This window comes from Lithobates pipiens, unplaced genomic scaffold (genome assembly GCF_037356315.1).
Source record: "Lithobates pipiens isolate NorthernLeopardFrog02 unplaced genomic scaffold, aLitPip1_a1.2 Scaffold_10, whole genome shotgun sequence".
NCBI classification, from domain to species: domain Eukaryota; kingdom Metazoa; phylum Chordata; class Amphibia; order Anura; family Ranidae; genus Lithobates; species Lithobates pipiens.
The window spans coordinates 161,060,778-161,085,981 of NW_027507686.1; the positions used below are offsets into that span (position 1 = coordinate 161,060,778).

General features: G+C 48.1%; 1 protein-coding gene across 1 annotated transcript in view; it reads left to right on the forward strand.

Moving 5' to 3' along the window:
* Window positions 1–25,204, forward strand: part of LOC143935094 (solute carrier family 22 member 20-like) — a 130,981-nt gene that overhangs the window by 84,124 nt on the left and 21,653 nt on the right. Inside the window, exon 7 of the mRNA XM_077458713.1 lies at window positions 5,500–5,714. Within this exon, the coding sequence (XP_077314839.1) occupies window positions 5,500–5,714 (215 nt within the window). The remainder of the gene's footprint in view (window positions 1–5,499; window positions 5,715–25,204) is intronic.

Genomic DNA, 25,204 nt, shown 5'->3' on the forward strand with positions numbered 1-25,204 from the left:
TCCCTATACCGCTGAAGGACTGCTGCAGTATAGGGCAGCGGTCAGCAGTAGTGCACGGCAACCCTATGTATTGTGGACCGATAGCGGTCCTTACAGAACAGCAGACTGTAACGCACTCAGGCCTATGTACCGTAGCACCCTATACCAAGTTACCAGTCCTTATAAGAACTTTTGTGGACCAAGCAGGTTGTGTGTTAGTGATTAGCAGACTGTACGTCAGTCCCTATACCAATGAAGGACTGCTGCAGTATAGGGCAGCGGTCAGCAGTAGTGCACGGCAACCCTATGTATTGTGGACCGATAGCGGTCCTTACAGAACAGCAGACTGTACTGCACTCAGGCCTATGTACCGTAGCACCCTATACCAAGTTACCAGTCCTTATAAGAACTTTTGTGGACCAAGCAGGTTGTGTGTTAGTGTTTAGCAGACTGTGCGTCAGTCCCTATACCGCTGAAGGACTGCTGCAGTATAGGGCAGCGGTCAGCAGTAGTGCACGGCAACCCTATGTATTGTGGACCGATAGCGGTCCTTACAGAACAGCAGACTGTAACGCACTCAGGCCTATGTACCGTAGCACCCTATACCAAGTTACCAGTCCTTATAAGAACTTTTGTGGACCAAGCAGGTTGTGTGTTAGTGATTAGCAGACTGTACGTCAGTCCCTATACCAATGAAGGACTGCTGCAGTATAGGGCAGCGGTCAGCAGTAGTGCACGGCAACCCTATGTATTGTGGACCGATAGCGGTCCTTACAGAACAGCAGACTGTAACGCACTCAGGCCTATGTACCGTAGCACCCTATACCAAGTTACCAGTCCTTATAAGAACTTTTGTGGACCAAGCAGGTTGTGTGTTAGTGATTAGCAGACTGTACGTCAGTCCCTATACCAATGAAGGACTGCTGCAGTATAGGGCAGCGGTCAGCAGTAGTGCACGGCAACCCTATGTATTGTGGACCGATAGCGGTCCTTACAGAACAGCAGACTGTAACGCACTCAGGCCTATGTACCGTAGCACCCTATACCAAGTTACCAGTCCTTATAAGAACTTTTGTGGACCAAGCAGGTTGTGTGTTAGTGATTAGCAGACTGTACGTCAGTCCCTATACCAATGAAGGACTGCTGCAGTATAGGGCAGCGGTCAGCAGTAGTGCACGGCAACCCTATGTATTGTGGACCGATAGCGGTCCTTACAGAACAGCAGACTGTACTGCACTCAGGCCTATGTACCGTAGCACCCTATACCAAGTTACCAGTCCTTATAAGAACTTTTGTGGACCAAGCAGGTTGTGTGTTAGTGTTTAGCAGACTGTGCGTCAGTCCCTATACCGCTGAAGGACTGCTGCAGTATAGGGCAGCGGTCAGCAGTAGTGCACGGCAACCCTATGTATTGTGGACCGATAGCGGTCCTTACAGAACAGCAGACTGTAACGCACTCAGGCCTATGTACCGTAGCACCCTATACCAAGTTACCAGTCCTTATAAGAACTTTTGTGGACCAAGCAGGTTGTGTGTTAGTGATTAGCAGACTGTACGTCAGTCCCTATACCAATGAAGGACTGCTGCAGTATAGGGCAGCGGTCAGCAGTAGTGCACGGCAACCCTATGTATTGTGGACCGATAGCGGTCCTTACAGAACAGCAGACTGTACTGCACTCAGGCCTATGTACCGTAGCACCCTATACCAAGTTACCAGTCCTTATAAGAACTTTTGTGGACCAAGCAGGTTGTGTGTTAGTGTTTAGCAGACTGTGCGTCAGTCCCTATACCGCTGAAGGACTGCTGCAGTATAGGGCAGCGGTCAGCAGTAGTGCACGGCAACCCTATGTATTGTGGACCGATAGCGGTCCTTACAGAACAGCAGACTGTAACGCACTCAGGCCTATGTACCGTAGCACCCTATACCAAGTTACCAGTCCTTATAAGAACTTTTGTGGACCAAGCAGGTTGTGTGTTAGTGATTAGCAGACTGTACGTCAGTCCCTATACCAATGAAGGACTGCTGCAGTATAGGGCAGCGGTCAGCAGTAGTGCACGGCAACCCTATGTATTGTGGACCGATAGCGGTCCTTACAGAACAGCAGACTGTAACGCACTCAGGCCTATGTACCGTAGCACCCTATACCAAGTTACCAGTCCTTATAAGAACTTTTGTGGACCAAGCAGGTTGTGTGTTAGTGATTAGCAGACTGTACGTCAGTCCCTATACCAATGAAGGACTGCTGCAGTATAGGGCAGCGGTCAGCAGTAGTGCACGGCAACCCTATGTATTGTGGACCGATAGCGGTCCTTACAGAACAGCAGACTGTACTGCACTCAGGCCTATGTACCGTAGCACCCTATACCAAGTTACCAGTCCTTATAAGAACTTTTGTGGACCAAGCAGGTTGTGTGTTAGTGTTTAGCAGACTGTGCGTCAGTCCCTATACCGCTGAAGGACTGCTGCAGTATAGGGCAGCGGTCAGCAGTAGTGCACGGCAACCCTATGTATTGTGGACCGATAGCGGTCCTTACAGAACAGCAGACTGTAACGCACTCAGGCCTATGTACCGTAGCACCCTATACCAAGTTACCAGTCCTTATAAGAACTTTTGTGGACCAAGCAGGTTGTGTGTTAGTGATTAGCAGACTGTACGTCAGTCCCTATACCAATGAAGGACTGCTGCAGTATAGGGCAGCGGTCAGCAGTAGTGCACGGCAACCCTATGTATTGTGGACCGATAGCGGTCCTTACAGAACAGCAGACTGTAACGCACTCAGGCCTATGTACCGTAGCACCCTATACCAAGTTACCAGTCCTTATAAGAACTTTTGTGGACCAAGCAGGTTGTGTGTTAGTGATTAGCAGACTGTACGTCAGTCCCTATACCAATGAAGGACTGCTGCAGTATAGGGCAGCGGTCAGCAGTAGTGCACGGCAACCCTATGTATTGTGGACCGATAGCGGTCCTTACAGAACAGCAGACTGTAACGCACTCAGGCCTATGTACCGTAGCACCCTATACCAAGTTACCAGTCCTTATAAGAACTTTTGTGGACCAAGCAGGTTGTGTATTAGTGTTTAGCAGACTGTGCGTCAGTCCCTATACCGCTGAAGGACTGCTGCAGTATAGGGCAGCGGTCAGCAGTAGTGCACGGCAACCCTATGTATTGTGGACCGATAGCAGTCCTTACAGAACAGCAGACTGTACTGCACTCAGGCCTATGTACCGTAGCACCCTATACCAAGTTACCAGTCCTTATAAGAACTTTTGTGGACCAAGCAGGTTGTGTGTTAGTGTTTAGCAGACTGTGCGTCAGTCCCTATACCGCTGAAGGACTGCTGCAGTATAGGGCAGCGGTCAGCAGTAGTGCACGTCAACCCTATGTATTGTGGACCGATAGCGGTCCTTACAGAACAGCAGACTGTAACGCACTCAGGCCTATGTACCGTAGCACCCTATACCAAGTTACCAGTCCTTATAAGAACTTTTGTGGACCAAGCAGGTTGTGTATTAGTGTTTAGCAGACTGTGCGTCAGTCCCTATACCGCTGAAGGACTGCTGCAGTATAGGGCAGCGGTCAGCAGTAGTGCACGGCAACCCTATCTATTGTGGACCGATAGCGGTCCTTACAGAACAGCAGACTGTACCGCACCCAAGCCTATGTACCGTAGCACCCTAGACAGACCAAGTTACCAGTCCTGATAAAGAGCTTTGTGGAACAAGTGAGTTGTGAATGATTAGCAGACTGCAGCAGAAGGGCAGCAGTCAAGTATAATATTCTTTCTATATTTGGAAGAAAGAATATTATACGTGTACAAGCCTATTACCGTACCACTGATACCAGTCCTGAAAAGAACCTTTGTGGAACTAATAGTAACAGCAAGTCTTTAAAATTATCCTCACTGCCTGACACACTGCTTCCTGCCTGTCCCTATACAAATTGGCAAAAAAGAGTAGGCTGGAACGATTAGCTGGAACAGCTCTTTTGTGGACCTGATAGTAACAGCTAATGATGATGATGATGATGATGATGAAGAAAGACTAATCTGGCTGAGCTGTCCCTAAAATAGCAGCATACAGCGCTCTGTCCCTTTATCTAAACTGACAAAAGAAACTCAGGCTGCTGACCTAACACCTATACCAGTCCTGAAAAGAACTTTTGTGTACCAAATAGCTAGCGTTTTCTCTGTCCCTACTCCACACAGGATCCTTTCCCTACAGTGACAGAAGAAAGAATGTAAAATGGCCACCGGATCGGGTGTATTTATAGGTTAGGGGGAATGTCCAAGTGTCCATGAGCTGTCATGTCTCAATTGGTTGTCCTGTAACACATGATAAACGTGTCACGAAAGGTTAAAGTTCTTGTATACATTAAACACGTAAGTCCGCCGGGGCGAACGACGGAAAAAGGCGTTCGAACCCGCGGACGGCGAAAGTCGGAAATTCGCCGCGAAACGACCCCCGGGCGAACCGTTCGGCCATCACTACTAAAGAAACCCCTAATTGGCTGGGATACCCCATCCATTCATAACCTGACCTTGCTAAGCCCTTGTCTATCTAATGTCACCAGCATGATGCCAACTAGCTTTAGAAGAGAGAAGGTGCAGCAAGTCCAGAACTAGAGAGGATTCAGTGGATCTACTAATTAACCAGGACAACTACTGCCTGGCAACTAAATTTACTTAGCAACCCTGCCTAAACACCAGGGTTCTACATCTAAAATAGTTAGAAAGCACAGAAATACAGGGTATATAATAAGCAGCTTTGGCTTCCCCCATGCATATGCTCTTCTTCCTGATTTACTGCTTATTCATGTAATGCAGGACTATGACTTGGCTAACTGTGAAAACAAAACACTCCTTATATGGCTGATATGTTACAGTTGCTAAAGGTAATATGTGTTGGTTTTGCATATATTTAACTTCACTGTTCTTGCCAGGACTAATTTAAAAAGGTAAATATGAAATACTGCATTTTCATATGCAGTCAGAAAGTTGAGTTTTTGGCTCCTTTATTTACTTTCCCTGGGTTTTCCCTATTTTTTTTCCTGATATCACCAGCGACAAGATCTCTATTGTCTGAAATAGAAGGCCACCACGGTTCTAATAGCCCGTGTGTAAGTTCAATTGAAGAGTGGCCTCAGTTTAGGCTCCTCCAATGCCATGGCCTGTGACACATTTCGCCCTGCCCAAGGGGCTTGGTCACAGAGGTCAGACTACATACCCGGCACCACAGACGCCAACACCCACTCCATAGTGGATCACCAGAAAGGATTGATTGGCACTTGGAATGGCACTCAAAGTTATCAGATGGGGTTTGCAGGATCTCTCTTGTGACATTTCCTTATAGCAGTTTGGTATTGAGAGCACCAAAAGAACTAAGGATTAGTTTTATTGTAAAAGAGGCAATAGCCACTGTAACTAAATGAACAGTTTTTTTATATATGTATAATTATTCTTTTTTTTTTATTATTATTTTTTTTTACAGAGGTTGCTAATTTAATTTGTTTTTACAGGTTCTCCACTGGTTTTGCATTTTATGGCCTTGGTATGGACCTGCAGAATTTTGGAATCAGCATTTTCTTGCTGCAGCTTGTTTTTGGGAGCATTGATTTACCAGCTAAACTTGGGGGAGCCCTTCTGATGAGCTGTATAGGGCGCAGAGTGACACAGTCAGGGTCCCTAATTCTCGCTGGAGTTGCCTTGCTTTGTAATGCTTTTCTACCTCAAGGTCAGTTCATCCAACAGAGGATTGGTGGAGGTGTCTAAAACAAACAAAACATTTTTGGTTGCATTACATTATGATTTACAGCATAAAAAAACAGCATCCTGAGAGAATAAGTTGTCTGCACATAACATAGGTCGAACTAGATCAACTTGTGTCTTTTTTTTCAAGCTGACTAACTATGTAACATACAACTTGCAGCATTTGTGCATTACAGCACCAATCACAGCCCCTTTTGTTTCTTTACCTCCTGTGGGGGGAATTAAGGTCACCCCCTTCTCCCATTCCACAATGCATGCTTAATAATGCTTGTGTGAGCTATCACCAGACAACTGCATTATTATGGGGGAGGACAGGGAAATTTGACTTTTATGTAAATAGCAACTTTGAGAACGTCAGAAGGCTCTGGGCAGTGCTGAACTGTTCTGATATTTTACAGCAACAGGTACTGTATGTTGTCTGTTACCTTCTGCTAATGGTAATATGCTATTGTTGACAGGCTCACTAAATGTTATACCAACAATATAGCAGTGTTTATATCATTGTTAGCCCTTGTACACACGGTCGGAGATTCCGACAACCAAATCCGTCGGATTTTGTCTGTCGGATTTGGTCCGACGGATCTTGTCCGAAACTGTTGCATACACACGGTCGGACAAACTTGTCGGAAAATCCGATCTTTCAGAATGCGATGACGTAATTTCGTTACGATGGGACTACGTTCAGGCTAGTAGCCAATAGCTTTGATGTAGGAATTTGATCTGAGCATGCGTGGCACTTTGTCCGATCGGAATTCTCTACACATGATCGGAGCAGTTTGTCAGAAAATATTTACAGCAAGTTGGAAAATTTGGTCAGACGGAAACAGTCCGATGCATACCACACACAGTCGGAATATCCGACAAACTGCTCCGATCGGACACATTCCGACAGAATCTCCGATCGTGTGTACAAGGGCTTAGACATACAATGCTGCTATGTAGATAGAGAGTTTATTTCCACTTTTGCAATCAAATTTGATAAAAACCCACTATATGTTTGTTATGTGTTACTTTTACCCTGCATGAAAAAGGGATATACGTTAAAAAAAAAAATCTTACCTTTTTTTAGATTTTTTTTTTTTTTTTTTTTAGGAGAAGGCCTCATGGCTGCAAGGATTTCTGAAGTCTCAGAATGAATATGTCAGACTAAATTTCCTATACCTTTAAGGGGATACGTTCACTTAAAATAAATAAATGCACAATTTTTTGCAGGTAAAAAAAATGTGCGTTTATTTTTTTTGTTTTTTTGGAGCCTGTAAAGCATTGCACCAAGGAGCAAATGAGCAACTTAGAAGGGAACTGAAACGGGAGAATGTGAAAAGGAGGTGATAGTTATGGTGCTGCTCTTATTAAGGGGTGACCTACAACCTCTAAATACTTGAAGGGTGTGTGTCACGGGTGCATTTAGTGCAAAAAGTGCAGAAAAGTGCAGAAAATAATGCATATTGTTATGTTCAAACAAAAATAAAATAAACACAATCCTGTGCAAAACCTGCAATTCAAAGTAACATTTCTGTGCAAAAAAAAAATCCCAAATATATGACTTTTGTATATTGTTGCTGTGAAACTGGGTTCAGAAATATGCCTTTCCTGACAGACTCCATGGCAGCCTACATATGGGTTAATCCCGCCTCTCATACCTCATAGGACCCCACTCCCATAAATCTTTGCTTCTAGCCAGAGACTGTGTTCCTTTTTTGTCCTCCTCCTAGGACCAAGGTGTTTTCTTACCTGTCGGAAGCTTTAATCCTATCCTGGTGGTTTACACGTTGATGATGATGGTGGTTATTCTCGGAGTCCATATTTCCCAGCTATTAGCAGGGAGGACACAGGTACTGAAGAGCGATGCTGTGAAGATCTTAAAGTCATCCATTGGTTGACAGATTGCATCATGGCCATTCGTCCTAGCTATTAGCGGGAGGCCCTTTATTAATGTGCCGATCGTGCAGAGAGTGTATCGACACTCCCAGTCCCAGGATGGATTGTGCTGGCTTCAGTGTGGTGATGTATAACATTTTCATGGCAGCCTGTTTTTGTGTGTTTGTTTGTCTTTACCTGCCCCGGTGTAGCCATGGCGGCTGGAAAGCTTTGCGTTCCAGTCCGCCGCTATTCGCTCTCTCTGCGCAGCTGCGGGGCTTCAACTGAGATCGAGGCTTGGTTAGCGCGTGCGCAGTTGGGACAAAATGGCGGCGGTCACGCATGCGCGCGGACGCCGTAGGAGTGGCGGTAGTTACAGCGCAGGTGCGCTGCTAATGTAATGACATCATCATGGCGGCAGATTTAAATAGCTGTCAGAGACAGCTATGCTTTGGAAGGTTTCCAAGCAAGGCAGCTACTTCCCGTGCTCATGGCTTTTCTGCTCAAGGTAGGGGGGGGGGAGTATTATTGTGTGGTAGTGTGCATATCATTGCTCTCTCTATGTTCATACCTTTTACATGCTTATTTGAATTGTGTTTGTTTTAGCCATTTAAATCTCTGCTGCGATGGATGTGTCACCGCCCCCTAGTGGCCAACCCTTATGCCACAGGTAGGATGGATTTTTTTCCCTCTGCCTGTTTGTATTTGGGTTTCTGGAGCAAGTTAACCATTTATACTCTTTTTTTCAGCCCCTCTAGGTCTGAATCTCAAGTCTTGACACACAGTGATAGTGACAAGTCTAGGTCACAACGCCATCATTCATCTTCAAGCACTAGACATACCGGATCATCCTCCAGACATAGGAGGGAAGGCTCAAAGTCTTGTTCTGGACACCATTCTTACCGCCATTCCAGCCGTTCTGTGGAAAGGACTTGCTGGGGATGTAAAACCCAGGTCCCAGAGGGTAAATCTCTCTGCAAGTTATGTTACTCTCGGGCTATGAAGGAAAGAGAATCTGAGGATCAGCATGTAGAGGCTCTGGTCAGGAAGGTGATCCAAGAATCCATGAACAAGTCGGATTCCAGCCATACTTCCAATCATCCTTCGCTCCCAGCCCTAGTTACTGAAGTGGTTGATCCTGAGGCTCCAGGTCCCTCTCATCGCAGTCTTTCTATTAGTGGATCCTCCGATAGCGAGGTGGGGACGGATGAACCTGGCGCAGGTTTTGAATTTTCTCAGGTTGCGTTCCTGGTTAGAGCAGTCAAAGATGCTTTAAAATGGGATGAACCAGTGGAAGCTCCCTCTAAGCAGAGGAAATACTTCAAGCATCTCAAGAAAGACCGCCCAAATTTTCCTTTTTTGGAAGAACTTGGTGAAATTATTTCTGATGAGTGGAACAAGGTTGAGAGGAAAAATTCCTTGATCTCTAAGGTAGCAAAAATGTATCCTTTCAAGAGCGATAAGGTCAAACATCTTGAGTCGGCCCCTCTTATTGATGCCGCTTTGATGAGGTTGGTGAGGCATGTTACTCTCCCTCTGGAAGATTCAGTTTCCTTCAAAGATGGTCTGGAAAGGAAGATAGATACGGACCTCAAGCCCATCTACATTACCGCAGGCATGGCTTGTAAACCAGCCCTAGCCCTTGCTGCGTTATCTAAGGCCATGGAATCATGGACTGATGATATAGGTACGACCTTAGGAAGCATTTCTGAAGAGCTGGTCAAGAGCTCACCAGGGCATGAACTGAAGATGGCCTTGGCGTTCCTGGGGGAGGCATCCCTGGACATAATTTGTCTGGTAGCTCGCGTAATGCTCTCTTCAGTCACGGCAAAACGTGTCCTGTGGTTGCACCCATGGGTTGGGGATCCTGCCTCTAAGCAGGCATGGTGTAACATTCCTTTCGAGGGATCTTCCCTCTTTGGGAACAAGCTTGACTCAGCTATTACCCGTGCTACCGGGGGTAAATCGGGTTTTCTGCCCCAGGATCGCCGCCTCATGGGTCAGAGAAGAGTTCTCCCCAGGCAAGAACTGGAACGTGCTAGGGACGCACGTCGTTACAGACCTGGACGCGAGTTTAGGAAAAACTGGAAAAGAAGCCAGCCTTCAGGTCAAAAGTCCTCAAAAGCCTCTTCTTCTGGTGGTCGGGAGGCTTCGAAGTCCTTTTGATATGGGGTCTGTCCAGACGGAGAAAGTCGGGGCTCGTTTACTCCGTTTTCAGCACGTCTGGGCAGTCTCGATTCAGGACTACTGGACCATCAAAACGGTCTCCTAAGGACATTCATGGGTCTTCAACAATCCACCCATTCACCAGTTTATCCCAACGGTTCTTCCTCATTCAGAAGAAAAAAGACAGATTCTCGTAACATACACAGAATCATTGATGGCTCAAGGAGCCACCATCCCGGTTCCAGCCGAGGATGGTGGTTTAAAGGAGTTTACTCCCCTCTTTTCATGGTCCTCAAAAGGAATGGCTCCTGGAGACTGGTCATCGATCTGACACATCTAAACTCCTTCATAAAAAAGGAAAAATTCTAAATGGAGTCTCTACTGACAATACGCCAGGCTATTCAACCAGGCGACTGGCTTATCTCAATAGACCTCAAGGATGCCTATTTCCACATACCGATTGCAGAAGATTACCAGAGGTACCTCAGGTTTGCAGTAGATCAGGTGCATCTTCAGTTTACATGTCTCCCGTTCGGGCTTTCCACTTCGCTTCGAGTATTTTCAAAACTCTTACTGGCGGTCGTGGCTTTAATCAGGATCAGACGCATTCGGTTACATCACTACCTGGACGATCTGCTCCTACTTTCTCAAGACAAAGAGCAACTGTTGTCTCATCGGGAACAGGTTATTTCTACCCTAACGGAGTTCGGCTGGCTCCTGAACAAGTAGAAGAGCCATCTAGAGCCAACACAGTCTCTAATCTTTCTCAGAGCCCAGTTCAATACGGTAATGAGCACCATCTCCTTACCCCTGGAGAAAATTCCGGTGATCTGAAACAGGATTCGGCTTGCAATGTCATCTTCTCTCCTCAGGGTCTCTCAATGTCAAAAGATAATCGGCACTATGGTAGCCACAGCCCCTATGGTGAAGTGGGCACAATGGAAGATGGGGTTCCTCCAACAGTGGGATCCAAGGGCTCGAGATCATCTCGTCCGGATAACCCCTTCCATGCGGGAGAGTCTCCCTTGGTGGCTACAGCGGAAAAATCTTCTTCATTGTCATTCCATAGCACCTGTTTCCTGGGTCACAGTGACAACGGATGACAGCAGCAGAGGTTGGGGTGCTCTCTGTCTCTCGGAAGTAGCCCAAGGCAGTTGGGATTTCCCTGTCCAGAGCGTGGTATTGAACGTGCTGGAACTACGAGCCGCCTTTTCAAGCGCTGCAAGCCTTTCTTCACCTGACGTCAGGAGCTTCAGTTCTCCTTCAAATGGACAATACAACAGCTGTATCCTACATCAAAAGACAGGGGGGTACTCGCAGTCTCTCTTTACTGAGGGAAATAAGCCCGATTATGTCCTGGGCCCAGTCCAATCTGAGGGATCTGACGGCGGTTTATCTCCCAGGAGTTCAAAATGTCCAGGCAGATTTTCTTTCAAGATTCTCCCTGGACAACAACGAATGGTCTCTCCACAGCAAGGTATTTGATTGGATTCTGTCTCTGGGGATCCTACCGGAAGTGGACCTGTTTGCCTCCCTGTGCAATTTCAAACTGGAGAAATATTACATGAGGTGTCGTTGTCCTCAGGCCTTCGGGGTGGATCACCTGACGGACCAGTGGAGATTCCACAAGGCTTATGCCTTTCCCCCGACTCCGATCATTCTCTGATTTCTGGCGAAGCTCAGGTGGGAAGAGGTTGAAGTAATGGCGGTTCTTCCGTATTGGCCCAACAGGCCGTGGTTCCCACTCTTGTTGCAGCTCAGTTTCCAGGACCCAGTTCCTCTGCCCTCCAGACCGGATCTCTTGTCACAGGGAACGACTCTTCACCCATGTCCATCCCAGCTCCATCTGATGGCATGGTTTTTGAGAAGGAAAGGCTGGAAGCATTAGGTTGTCCCGACACGGCAATCACTACTTTACTGAATGCTAGAAGACCAGGTACCAACAGGGTCTATCAGAGAATTTGGTCAAAATTTGCAGACTATGTGTCCACAACCAACGGTTCGTGTAAACACCCGAAGATAAGGGATGCTATTGGCTTTCTTCAGACAGGCCTGGACTTGTCCTTATCGGTGAGCTCCTTGCGGGTCCAGGTTTCCGCAATATCTGCCTTTTCAGGTGTCTCCTGGGCCAAGCACCCTCTCACAAAACAGTTCTTCAAGGGAGCAATGAGGCTCAGACCTCAGAGGAAACCGAGGTTTTCTAAGTGGGATCTCCCCTTTGTCCTGGATTACTTTTCAAAGAAAGATTTACATCATGGGGATCAAGTATCTATTAAAGAACTTTCTTGTAAAACTGCCTTCTTAGTAGCCATTACCTCAGCCAAGAGGGTTTCGGAGATCAGTTCTCTGGGCTGCAAGGAGCCGTTTCTCACTTTCTTAACTGATCGAGCAGTTTTGATCCCTATGTTAGGGTCAAATCCGAAGGTGTCATCCGTTTTTCATGAAAATCAGGAGATTGTGCTTCCAATCTTTCAGGCCTCTGAAGATTCTGGTATTCATCCTTTGGACGTTGGGGATGCTTTGAAACAATATTTGAAAGCCACAGCTCTTTTCTGGAAATCTGATCATCTGTTCATCCTTTTCTACGGAAAGAATAAGGGTTTACGTGCTTCTTCCCGAACTATTGCAGCTTGGATCGTTCAGGCCATCCAAGGGGCTTATAAGGCTAGGGGCTTGGCTCCTCCAGAAGCGGTGACAGCTCATTCTACTAGGAGTGTTTCTACATCCTGGACGGCTGCCCGTCACGTTTCTTCTGAAGTGATTTGTAAAGCGGCTTCATGGTAGTCAATCAATACATTTATGACGCACTTTTGTGTAGAACCAGCGTCCTTGTCTTCGGTTAATTTTGGTTTGAATGTCTTATCTGTTGACGGTGCCAATTAAACCTTTTTTTCTTTATCCAGCAATTGCCCACCCGGGTGTGTATGGCTAGTTATTTCCCATATGTAGGCTGCCATGGAGTCTGTCAGGAAAATGGAAAATTTATATCAAATACTTACCATAATTTTCCTTTCCTGATGGACTCCATGGCAGCAGGAGTTCCCTCCCATTTGCTGGAGTAGGCTAAGTTACGGAACACAGTCTCTGGCTAGAAGCAAAGATTTATGGGAGTGGGGTCCTATGAGGTATGAGAGGCGGGATTAACCCATACATAGGCTGCCATGGAGTCCATCAGGAAAGGAAAATTACGGTAAGTATTTGATATAAATTTTCCATTATAACGTCCTTAAACCCTGGTGTATAAAAAAAAGTCCAATAAAGTGACAATGTTCTCCTTCAAATTGTTCTGTGCTTCTTGGAAACCAGTGCCCCATAAGAAACACACTCACTGCTATTATTCACCCCACAAGGACGTATTTCACCTTCACAGTATGAGCCACTGTGCAGCCTGTGGAGTGGAAGGAAACTTCCTGTCCTGTATTCTCCAAGTGCCTCCTTGTCTGCGATGTAAGTGGTCTCCTTACTGTTAGAGAGGAAAGAGACTCCATAGTGTGATACCATACAAAATATCCAAAAATGTATTAATAATACTGATGGGTACTCACATTTAATAAAAATCATTAAAAGCGAAAACAGTATTTAATAACAGGAAACCAGAGCTGGGACGTCATCTGGAGCAGTGCCACCTTGCTACACCATCCAGTTTTTATATGGTATGAGGTGTCCTAAATTGATGGCCATGTGACCGCGGCCATTCTTGGTTAGACCAGGCTTCGGCATGGCAGATGCTATTGCTAGTAGTGTGATTTAAAATACCAATAGACAACACTACTCCGCAACAAGACGAGGGGTCATTTTAAAAGGACTACTTAACTCCAAGTTGTAATGGACACACCGCATAATACCAAAATACATATCATAATACACAATATTATAAAATTAAATTTAAGTTAAAAAATGGCTAAGAAATATAATTGCATTATGGTATTCTGCTGGACTAAAGGTAAAAAATGATGTTAGAGGATGTACAGTGACATCAGATAGGTGAATATAAGAGTAAAGAGGTTATGGTTACGATAAAAAATGCAAAAAATCGCGGCAAGTCACATGAAGTCACAAGTTGCAAAAAATTGCAACTGCCATACTCTGCAATACCCTGCTATACCCTGCCATACCCTGCAATACCCTGCCATACCCTGCAATACCCTGTACTACCCAGGCGTACTCTGCAATACCCAGCCATATCCAGCCATACAATGCAATACCCAGCCATACTCTGCAATACTCAGTGATACCCAGCTATACTCTGCCATACCCAGTCATACTCGGCGATACCCTGCAATACCCAGCCGTACCCAGCCATGCTCAGCCATGCTCAGCCATACTCGGCTTCTGTATGTGGCCAGGCTGTGGAAGTCTCACACTCGTGTTATTGCCGTGTGTGAGGGAGGAGTAGGAGAATCTATTTTGGGGTGTCATTTTTGGTATGTACATGCTATGTGTTTGAAATATTGTATAAATGGACAACTTTGTGTTAAAAAGAAAAAAGTGTTTTAACCACTTTCCGCCCGCTGTCATATGATGTCCTTGACTTTGTGCGGGAATATCTGAATGATGCCTAAAGGAAAGCCTTTATATCAGTGCCCCTTACATTATCGTATTCACTCCCCCCTTACATCAGTGACCCCCGACTGGCCTGGCGGTGCTTTCATTGACCTCCTCTCAGGTGCACTGTGCAGGGCTCAGTCAGTCGGCTCCAGCTTGGAGGTTTTATCCTATAGTCTCCTGTCCACAGTCCACACAAGTCTGACTTCTGCCATGACCCCCATCTCGGCGGTGCTCCCACTCTTGACTCCTCTCCAGACTCCCTCAGAGACTGCAGACATGCTACAGGAGATGGACAGAGACTGCAGACTTGATGCAAGAGCTCAATGCAGCCTCACCAGTGCCCATCAAATTCAGCCTCACTGTGCCCATCAATGCAGCCTCACTGTGCCCACCAAATGCAGCCTCACTGTGCCCACCAAATGCAGCCTCACTGTGCCCACCAAATGCAGCCTCACTGTGCCCATCAAATGCAGCCTCACTGTGCCCATCAAATGCAGCCTCACTGTGTCCATCAAATGCAGCCTCACTGTGCCCATCAAATGCAGCCTCACTGTGCCCATCAAATGCAGCCTCACTGTGTCCATCAAATGCAGCCTCATTGTGTCCATCAAATGCAGCCTCACTGTGTCCATCAAATGCAGCCTCACTGTGTCCATCAAATGCAGCCTCACTGTGCCGTGAATGCAGCCTCACTGTGCCGTGAATGCAGCCTCACTGTGCCCACCAAATGCAGCCTCACTGTGCCCTCCAAATGCAGCCTCACTGTGCCCTTCAAATGCAGCCTCACCATGTCCATCAAATGCAGCTTTACTGTGCCGTGAATGCAGTCTCACTGTGCCCATCATTGCAGCCCCTCCTGTGCCCCATGTCCCAGTCTGCAGTCCCTGTCTGTGGGAAGGTGTGTTGTTGATGCTCGGTACAGTACCTTGCATGCCAGCAGGATATCCATGATGGCCAGCAGCAGGCAGGGTTTGTTCTCGTTTTGGATGGGGACGGTGCTCCTTCCAGAGGATCTGTCTGCTGTGAGATGGAGTGGTCCCTGGCCACCTGCACCTTCAGCCGTCCTCATTTTCTGGCCCCAGTCAGCCTGCCCTCTGGTCCTGGGGAAGTGGAGAGCACTGAGTGGGAGTTGGAGAGAAGGGGGAGCAAAGAGTACTGGCGGGGTTGGAGAACACATGGGTGGGGGCAAAGAGCAAGGGAGAGTGGAGATCACAGGGGTGGGGAGCGGAGAGCGCTTGGGGGGAACTTGAGAGCACTGGGGGGGGGGCCAACAAGAACAGGGGTAGAGAGCACGGTAGGCTGAGAGCACTGGGGGGGCTAAGAGTGTGGGGTGGTGAAGAGCACTGGGGGGGCAGAAAAACAGGGGTGGAGAGCACGGGGGCTGGAGAGTACTGGGGGGGTACAAAGAGCAGGGGGGAGTGGAGAGCAATGGGGGGGATCTTGAGAGCACCAGTGGGGGCCAGAAAGAACAGGGGTGGAAAGCACGGGGGACTGGAGAGCACTATGGGGGGTGGAGAGCACATGGGTGGGCGCAAAATGCAGGGGGAGTGGAGAGTACAGGGGTGGGGAGTGGAGAGTGCTGGGGGGAACCAAAAAGAACAGGGGTGGAGAGCACGGAGGGTAGAGAGCACTGGGGGGGGGGGCTGGAGAGCACCAGGGGGGCAGAAAGAACAGGGGTGGGGAGTAAGGGGGGCTGGAGAGCACTGGGGTGGGGGCTGGAGAGTGATGGGGAGAGCTGAAGAGCACTGGGGGGGGGGGGAAAGAACAGGGGGAGCATTGGGGGGAGTGGAGAGCACTGAGCGGAGAGCACTGGGGGGGAAAAGAACAGGGGGAGAGAGGTGGGGGTGATGGAGACCACTGGGGGGGCAGGTGAGTGTGGCGGTGGAGGAGAGCACTGGGGAGGCAGGAGAGTGTGGCGATGGAGGAGAGCAATGGGGGGGGCAGGAGAGTGTGGTGGTGGAGGAGGGCACTGGGGGGGGGGGCAGGAGAGTGTGGTGGTGGAGGAGAGCACGGTGGTGGAGGAGAGCATGGGGGGGCAGGAGAGTGCGGTGGTGGAGAGCACTGGGGGGGGGCAGGAGAGTGCGGTGGTGGAGGAGAGCACTGGGGGGGGCAGGAGAGTGCGGTGGTGGAGGAGAGCACTGGGGGGGGCAGTAGAGTGCGGTGTTGGAGGAGAGCACTGGGGGGGGGGGCAGGAGAGTGCGGTGGTGGAGGAGAGCACTGGGGGGGGGCAGGAGAGTGCGGTGGTGGAGGAGAGCACTGGGGGGCAGGAGAGTGCGGTGGTGGAGGAGAGCACTGGGGGGGGCAGGAGAGTGCGGTGGTGGAGGAGAGCACTCGGGGGGGCAGGAGAGTGCGGTGGTGGAGGAGAGCACTGGGGGGGCAGGAGAGTGTGGTGGTGGAGGAGAGCACGGTGGTGGAGGAGAGCATGGGGGGGCAGGAGAGTGCGGTGATGGAGAGCACTGGGGGGGGGCAGGAGAGTGCGGTGGTGGAGGAGAGCACTGGGGGGGCAGGAGAGTGCGGTGGTGGAGGAGAGCACTGGGGGGGCAGTAGAGTGCGGTGGTGGAGGAGAGCACTGGGGGGGGGCAGGAGAGTGCGGTGGTGGAGGAGAGCACTGGGAGGGGGCAGGAGAGTGCGGTGGTGGAGGAGAGCACTGGGGGGGGGGGCAGGAGAGTGCGGTGGTGGAGGAGAGCACTGGGGGGCAGGAGAGTGCAGCGGTGGAGGAGAGCACTGGGGGGGGCAGGAGAGTGCGGTGGTGGAGGAGAGCACTGGGGGGGCAGGAGAGTGTGGTGGTGGAGGAGAGCACGGTGGTGGAGGAGAGCATGGGGGGGCAGGAGAGTGCGGTGGTGGAGAGCACTGGGGGGGCAGGAGAGTGCGGTGGTGGAGGAGAGCACTGGGGGGGCAGGAGAGTGCGGTGGTGGAGGAGAGCACTGGGGGGGGCAGGAGAGTGCGGTGGTGGAGGAGAGCACTGGGGGGGCAGGAGAGTGCGGTGGTGGAGGAGAGCACTGGGGGGGGGGGCAGGAGAGTGCGGTGGTGGAGGAGAGCACTGGGGGGGCAGGAGAGTGCGGTGGTGGAGGAGAGCACTGGGGGGGGCAGGAGAGTGCGGTGGTGGAGGAGAGCACTGGGGGGGGGGCAGGAGAGTGCGGTGGTGGAGGAGAGCACTGGGGGGGCCAGGAGAGTGCGGTGGTGGAGGAGAGCACGGGGGGCAGGAGAGTGCGGTGGTGGAAGAGAAGAGCACTGGAGGGGGGCAGGAGAGTGCGGTGGTTGAAGAGAGCACTGGGGGGGCAGGAGAGTGCGGTGGTGGAGGAGAGTACTGCAGCCCCCCCCCGATCCTCCTATCCAGGCACTGTAGCACGGATGGACATCTACTCCTCTGGATCACAGCGCTGGATGGCTGGGTTTGGCGGCCGCTCTGCAACACAGCCCCGCCCCCCCAGACCAGCTCATGTGATAGGCGGAACATTGATTCTCTCTACTATCACACAAGCTGGTCTGGGGGGGCGGGACTGTGTTACAGAGCGGCCGCCGAACACAGCCATCCAGCGCTGTGATCCAGAGGAGAGAGCGGACTCAGAAATAAAAAATGCAGCATGGCGGCGGCGGCGGTAGCAACACCTTGGGGATTCCAGGGGGGGGCACTTGACCCCCCTTGCCCCCTGCTGCGGACGCCCATGGCAAGGTGGCACCGCTCCAGATGATGTCCCATTGACGAAACACGTAGAGTGGGACTATACAGCGTTATTTCTTCACTTTTGGTTTCAAGCCGTAGAGCGCAGATCTCTCTGGTTTCCTGTTATTAAATACAGTTTTCGCTTTTAATGATTTTTATTAAATGTGAGTACCCATCAGTATTATTAATAAATTTTTGGATATTTGTACGGTATCACACTATGGAGTCTCTTTCCTCTCTACATGTGGACAACATGTAAGTGGTTAACAGTTAGGAGACCACTTACATCACAGACAAGGAGGCACTTGGAGAATACAGGACAGGAAGTTTCCTCCCACTCCACAGACTGCACAGTGGCTCATACTGTGAAGGTGAAATACGTCCTTGTGGAGGGAATAATAGTGGCGAGTACGTTTCTTATGGGGCACTGTTTTCCAAGAAGCACAGAACAATTTGAAGGAGCACCTTGTCACTTTAGTGGACTTTTTTTTATACACCAGGGTTTAAGGACAGTATATGCATATTTCTGAACCCAGTTTCACAGCAACAATATACACCAGTCATTTATGTGGGATTTTTTTTGCACAGAATGTCACTTTGAATTGCAGGTTTTGCACAGGATTGTGTTTATTTTATTTTATTTTTGTTTGAACATAACAATATGCATTATATATAAACGGTTAGGAAGTTTACACAGTAGGATTTTTTTGTGGATTTTTGTGAATATACAAATATTTATTTTCTGCATTTTTAGTCACTTTTTGCACTAAATGCACCCGTGACACACACCCCTCAAGTATTTAGAGGTTGTAGTTCACCTCTTAATAAGAGCAGCACCATAACTATCCCCTCCTTTTCACCTTTCTTCTAGATTTACATTAGGGTGAATTTATTGATAGAGGCTGCAGCTCCTCATTTTTCATTTTCACCATAAGCGTGGGGGTCTAATTTTTTTCAAATGAAACTGGAGCATGCTTCCTATTAAATGTCAACAGCTGGTCTCCACAATCTCAGGCTGCAGTGGGAAAAAAAAGACAAGGAGGGAGGAACAGTGAATAGCAGGATCAACCAGAATTTTTGCAGTCTACTTAAAGAGGAAGTAAACCCTGATGGGTTTACTTCCTCTTTTTTTCCCTGCAAAGGTAAAGCATAATGGACTACTATGCATCGCATAGTAGCTCATTATGTGTCACTTACCTGACACAGGAGCCAGCGAAGTCGCCGCTGTCCCCTGTAGTCCGCCGCATCCATCTTGCTGGTGGCGTCTCGCAGCTCCGCCGAATGACAGCGGCGAAGCCGCGATGACGTCACTCCCGCGCATGCGCACGGGAGTCGCGTCTCGCAGCTCCGCCGCTGTCATTCGGCGAAGCCGCGATGACGTCACTCCCGCGCATGCGCACGGGAGTCGACAAATTAGGCAGCTCCATTCTTGGACTTGCCGCGTTTAGTGCGCCTGCGCGCCGCTGTCTACGGCGCATGCGCCGTAGACAGCGGTGCCCATTTTCGGGCAAATATCTCCTAAACCATATAGGTTTAGGAGATATTGCTTGGACCTACAGGTAAGCCTTAATCTAGGCTTACCTGTAGGTCAAAGTGGTTTGAAAGGGTTTACTTCCTCTTTAAAACAAATGCTCTAGTGCAGTGTTTCTCAACCTTTTTTCAGTCAAGGCACCCTTTAATATTCTGCACAATTTTGAGGCACCCCATTCTAAAAAAAAAAAAAAAACATACCGTATATACTCGAGTATAAGCCGAGATTTTCAGCCTCTTTTTTGAGGCTGAAAGTGCCCCCCTCGGCTTATACTCGAGTCATCGCTGTCTGCCCGCTCGATCAGCGTGTCGAGCAGACAGACAGCGGCCATTCTATTCAAAAGCCGCGCCTCCGGCTCCGCCTTCGCCTGTGATAGGCGGAACACTGAATTTCCCAGCAGCCTGTGTTCCGCCTATCACGGACATCGTATCATCCTCGTACTACGGACGAGGATGATACGACGTCTGTGATAGGCGGAACACAGGCTGCTGGGAAATTCAGTGTTCCGCCTATCACAGGCGAAGGCGGCGGCGCAGCTTTTGAATTTTACAATGGCCGCCGACGAAGAGGGCACGGGACGGAGGCAAGGCAAGGCACGGCACGGCACGGGACGGGACGGGACGGGACGGGGGCAAGGCAAGGCACGACACGGGACGGATGCAAGGCAAGGCACGGCACGGGACGGAGGCAAGGAGGCAAGGCACGGGACGGAGGCTCGGGACAAAGGTAGGCTGGACACACACACACACACACACACACACACACACACACACACACACACACACACACACACACACACACACACACACACACACACACACACACACACACAGGGATGGATGGAGACACACACAGGGATGGATGGATGGATGGATGGAGACACACACAGGGATGGATGGATGGATGGATGGAGACACACACACACAGGGATGGATGGATGGATGGATGGAGACACACACACACAGGGATGGATGGATGGATGGACACACACACACACAGGGATGGATGGATGGACACACACACACACAGGGATGGATGGACGGACACACAGGGATGGACGGACACACAGGGATGGACGGACACACAGGGATGGACGGACACACACACAGGGATGGACAGGCATGTCTCACCCTCGGCTTATACACGAGTCAATAAGTTTGCCAGTTTTTTTGGGGGTAAATTGGGGGCCTCGGCTTATATTCGGGTCGGCCTATACTCGAGTATATACGGTAATTAACAATTACATAATGCAGCAGTATCCACACCAAGGCAACCAACATTAGAGAGGATTTATTCTTCCAAAGCAAATACACCCTATTTTTCCAGTGTTTCTCCCCCTCCCCCACTCAGCTAATATGACCCCAGCACTGATGGAGAGGGTTAGGAGAGGGGCAAAAAAGGATTTTGTACAGGCACCTAATGTCCTCCTTATTAATCAATGACATCATTGGTTGTCATGGAATGCGGCTCTCCGTGGGGGCACTCATTGAAGAGGAGGAGTCAGGAGCGTCGCTGGGGGACCGCAGAAAAGGAGGATCGGGCCGCTGTTAGGAATTTCCCTTGTGATCAGTAAAAACTCCGGGTGTTCTTGAGAAGCAAACAATTTATTTCTGATGTGGCCCACAACAGGGAGACATGCTTACAGGACAAGCTGCAGGAAAAAAGTCCCAACAAAAGAAAGTGTCCCGCCTTCACATACCCACAAGAATAACATCTCTATGCTTCTATTGGCTGAGGGAACATAAATAACGTTGTCATGGTACGAACTGATACCTTTATTAGCTATCCATGTTTCCTGTACATTCTTAGGCTATCATATTTAGTTAAATCTAATCATCCTACTTACTATGGAGTTAATTAGGACAAAACAATACAATGAGTTAATACAATAATGTGCTCAGAAGTAAGCTTTTTAACAAATCAGTCTCAGGACTATTGTTTTTCTAATAGTCACACAATAAACATTTAAAACTTTTCTAACATTCCCTCCTCTTTGTGTGACTATTTTATCTCAACACATTTCGATGAAAGTCCCTGTGTTATACACTTTCGGACTGTATGTCATTAAGTTGGGCTTCAATGTCCACATAGGTCTCCTCAGAGGTAGAGAGGGTTTGATACATTGTTCTTGAGACTGCAGTTTCAATGAGTTTTTGTGAAAGTCCTCGAATACAGGGAATGCAGCAGCATTCGCAAGTGACCAAAACAGCCAAAGCCACAGCGATTGAGATCAAACATGATGTGATAAATCCAGTCCATTTACCGAACCATCCTTCAAGCCAAGTTGTGAATGGATCATTAATACCTGAGTTTTCCGCCAATTCATTCGATAGCGCAGTCAGTCCTTCCAAGGCTCTGGTCACGGTCCCTCCAGGAGCTGTATTGTAGGGTTAAAGGTACAACACATGCTACCAAACATTTTGCATACCCCTCCTCTTTCAGCTAAGACCATATCTAAAGCCATTCGGTTCTGCCAGGCCATTAGAGATGTGGGGGCCAACTGTTCTGCTAGGCCCTTCACAGCATCCCTAGTATAGTTTACAAATCGTTGTTGGTTATAATATATATAATTAATCCAGTCAACATTTTTATTTATAGTCACCCACCAGAGAAGAGACTCAAACCCAGCTGTCACCTGGCTTTAAACTCGTCCGGCACCCCGCGAGGAACCCCAATCTCATCTATGTAGATCTGAGAGTCAAATGACCCCAAGGGAGAGGTGTCCCTACGATACTGTCGGTGACTCTTAGTCCACGGGTATTCTGACAGGATTCTCAGGGGCATAGCCAGCTGGACCATAGCGCAATCCCCTTGGGCATTGGCTGGTAGTCTAGCTCGCAGTTTCTTATCCCCACACATCCACCAGACATCAGCTCTCTGAATGTCCTGTTCAACCCAGTCACCGTTGTCCGTGTTAATCCTCTCCACACAGTAGTCATCAGGTAATGACCCAAGATCCACCGCGCTACGGGTCCCTGGGAGTGCAAAACAAGTAAAGTTGCCCGGATAAGCGGTAACCGCTGGAGGTATCTGAGGTCTCTGTACTGGGGGAAACAACAAACTCAATCTGTGACAAGTAGAATTTGCTTCAGGTTTATAGCTCTTATTATACAATTGCAACATACATTTTAAACCTTCTGGATCTGTATTGTGATCTAGAGGAAAAGGAACTGTTGCTAAATGTGGTCTGGCTCCGGCACAAACTAAACCGTTTTTCTTTTTCAGAGTTCTAACCGTGTACCTCAACCATTCTAACCACAAATTTTTTTCCTTGGTAGCCCGTCTCCAAAGCTATGGCATCTTCTATTGTTACGTTAGTGAATCTTATAGTTATACTCAGAACTTCTATTTTAGTATGGCCTTCTTCTTTCCCTTCTGAGTCTACCTTTTCCTGTTGTCTAGTTTTATTTGGTAGTAATACCTCAAGGAAAAATGTTCCTGAGGGATCAGTTCCTGACACCCATGCTCCCATGGAATACAACCGCTGATCTTCCTTCCTCGGCTCCTTTAATGTTATTAATAGTTGGTTACAGTTGTTACTATTTGTGCAGGGGGAGTTGGCCGCTTTTGTGATTATGAGTCTCTCCTTTATACCACTCTTTTTAGCCCCTGGTTGATTATACCCCCAATCTTGATGCACTGTAGTCCACAGGGCCTGATCCCATGCTTGACATCCTGCCTTATTCCAGACCCAGCAGATATATTTATCTGCCCATAGAAGTCCTCTAGCCCCAGTTGTATCCCCACAATCTGCAATCTGACAGAAGTCTACCAGTATAGTGCTAGTTATTCCCTCTATAAAGGTTAGATTTAATGCTTTTCCTGTTCTTTCCTAATTCAAAGGTTCCTCTACTCTTCCATAGCGCCTACCCCCTCTTATGGATACCTCTCCTAGAGTCACCAGTAACCCAAGGATAATTACTGTCCCTTTCATCCTAACCAGCTACAGAGTTCCAGCGGATAGGATAGGGGAGTTGGAAGGGGAGGGAGACTTCACCGGTTTGAGACAAGTCCCACCTTGTGTGAGACCTCCCTTTGTAGCCGGATTTTCTGGACCTCTTGTAGCCAACTGGCCCTACTCTGCCTGTAAAACGTTTTTACAATGGGACTGGTGAATCCAGGTAGACCTCTCTGCAATCCTTATCACAGTAGGGGTAGTTAAAAGGACTTTGAAAAGACCATCCCACCTTGGGGAGTACCACTGCTTTTTTCTTATTACTTTTATTGAGACCCCAATCTCCCACATGCACCTTTTTCATCTTCTTTTGTGGGTGTGATATACATACTGGTCACAGCTACTAGTAGGCAATACATCCAATTATTTTTACCTATTTCTTCCATAGCTTTTCTCAGTTTGCTTTTTAGAATGCCATTATGTCTTTCTACCAATCCAGCTGATTGGGAATGATAGGCACAATGGTATTTCCCTTTAATTCTCATCACTTCTATCAAATGTTGTATATTTTTTAATTACAAAATGGGGTTCATTATCACTGTAAATCCTTTCAGGGATTCCAAATCTAGGAATAATATCTCTTAGTAATGCTTTGGCTACAGTCTGTGCATCTGCACTTCCTGTCGGGAATATCTCCACCCATTTGGTCAGGGTGCCTGGGTACCAAACAATATTTCTTCCTTTCACATTTGTCTAATTCAATAAAATCCATGCAAATGTGTTGGAATGGATATTGTGGTGTAGGGAACTTCCCTTTCTGTGGTCTTATACCTCCCTGAGCATTGTGTCTTGCACATATAAGACATTGAGAGCAAAAAGTTTTTTGAGTGATTTGTGAATCCATAGGCTGTACATACTTTATTTAACATCTCAGTCACCCCCCTGTTTGACACATGCGTTACTCCATGTGTCAATACTGCTGCATACCTAAATAAAGATTTTGGTAATACCGATTTCCCTTCAGGTGATGTGTAAATATCATCAATTATTGTGCAACCCTTTGTTTTCCAATATTGTTTTTCCCCAGGGGGGGGGGGCATTTTGCTGCATATCAGTAAGGACTGTATGATCTATCACTATGATTTCTCGTCATTATTTTATGTGCAGCTTCATCTGCCCTTTTATTTCCCTTTGAGATGGGGTCCGTATATTTTGTGTGTGCTTGACATTTACAGATTGCAAGCTTTTTTGGTAACTGTATTGCATCTAGGAGTTCTAAAATGAAGTCCGTATGTGAAATTGGTTTACCACTGGAGGTGACCATCCCCCTGTTTTTCCATTGTTGTGCAAAAACATGTACTGTTGAAAAGGCCTATTGACTGTCAGTGTATATAGTTACAGATTTTCCTTCTGACAGTATACATGCTCTTGTCAGTGCTACAAGTTCTGCAACTTGTGCTGAATAATGTTTTGGTAGTGGCCCTGCTTCCAAAATCTCATCCTGTGTCACTACTGCATATCCTGTTGCATTTGTGCCATCTGGATTTTTCTTACTAGAACCATCAACAAAAAGTATCATGTCAGGGTTAGATAACGGTACATCTTTCAGATCACTTCGTGGCAGTACCTTTTCAGTGATGGCAGCAGTGCAGTCATGTTTATACCCGTCAGTAGGAAGTAGTAGTAGTGTGGATGGTTTTAATGTAGTACACCTCTGTATTGTTAAGTGAGGTTGTGTCAAGAGTATTGTCATGCAGGAAAGGTGTCGTGCTGGGCTCAAATGTGATATCTTTT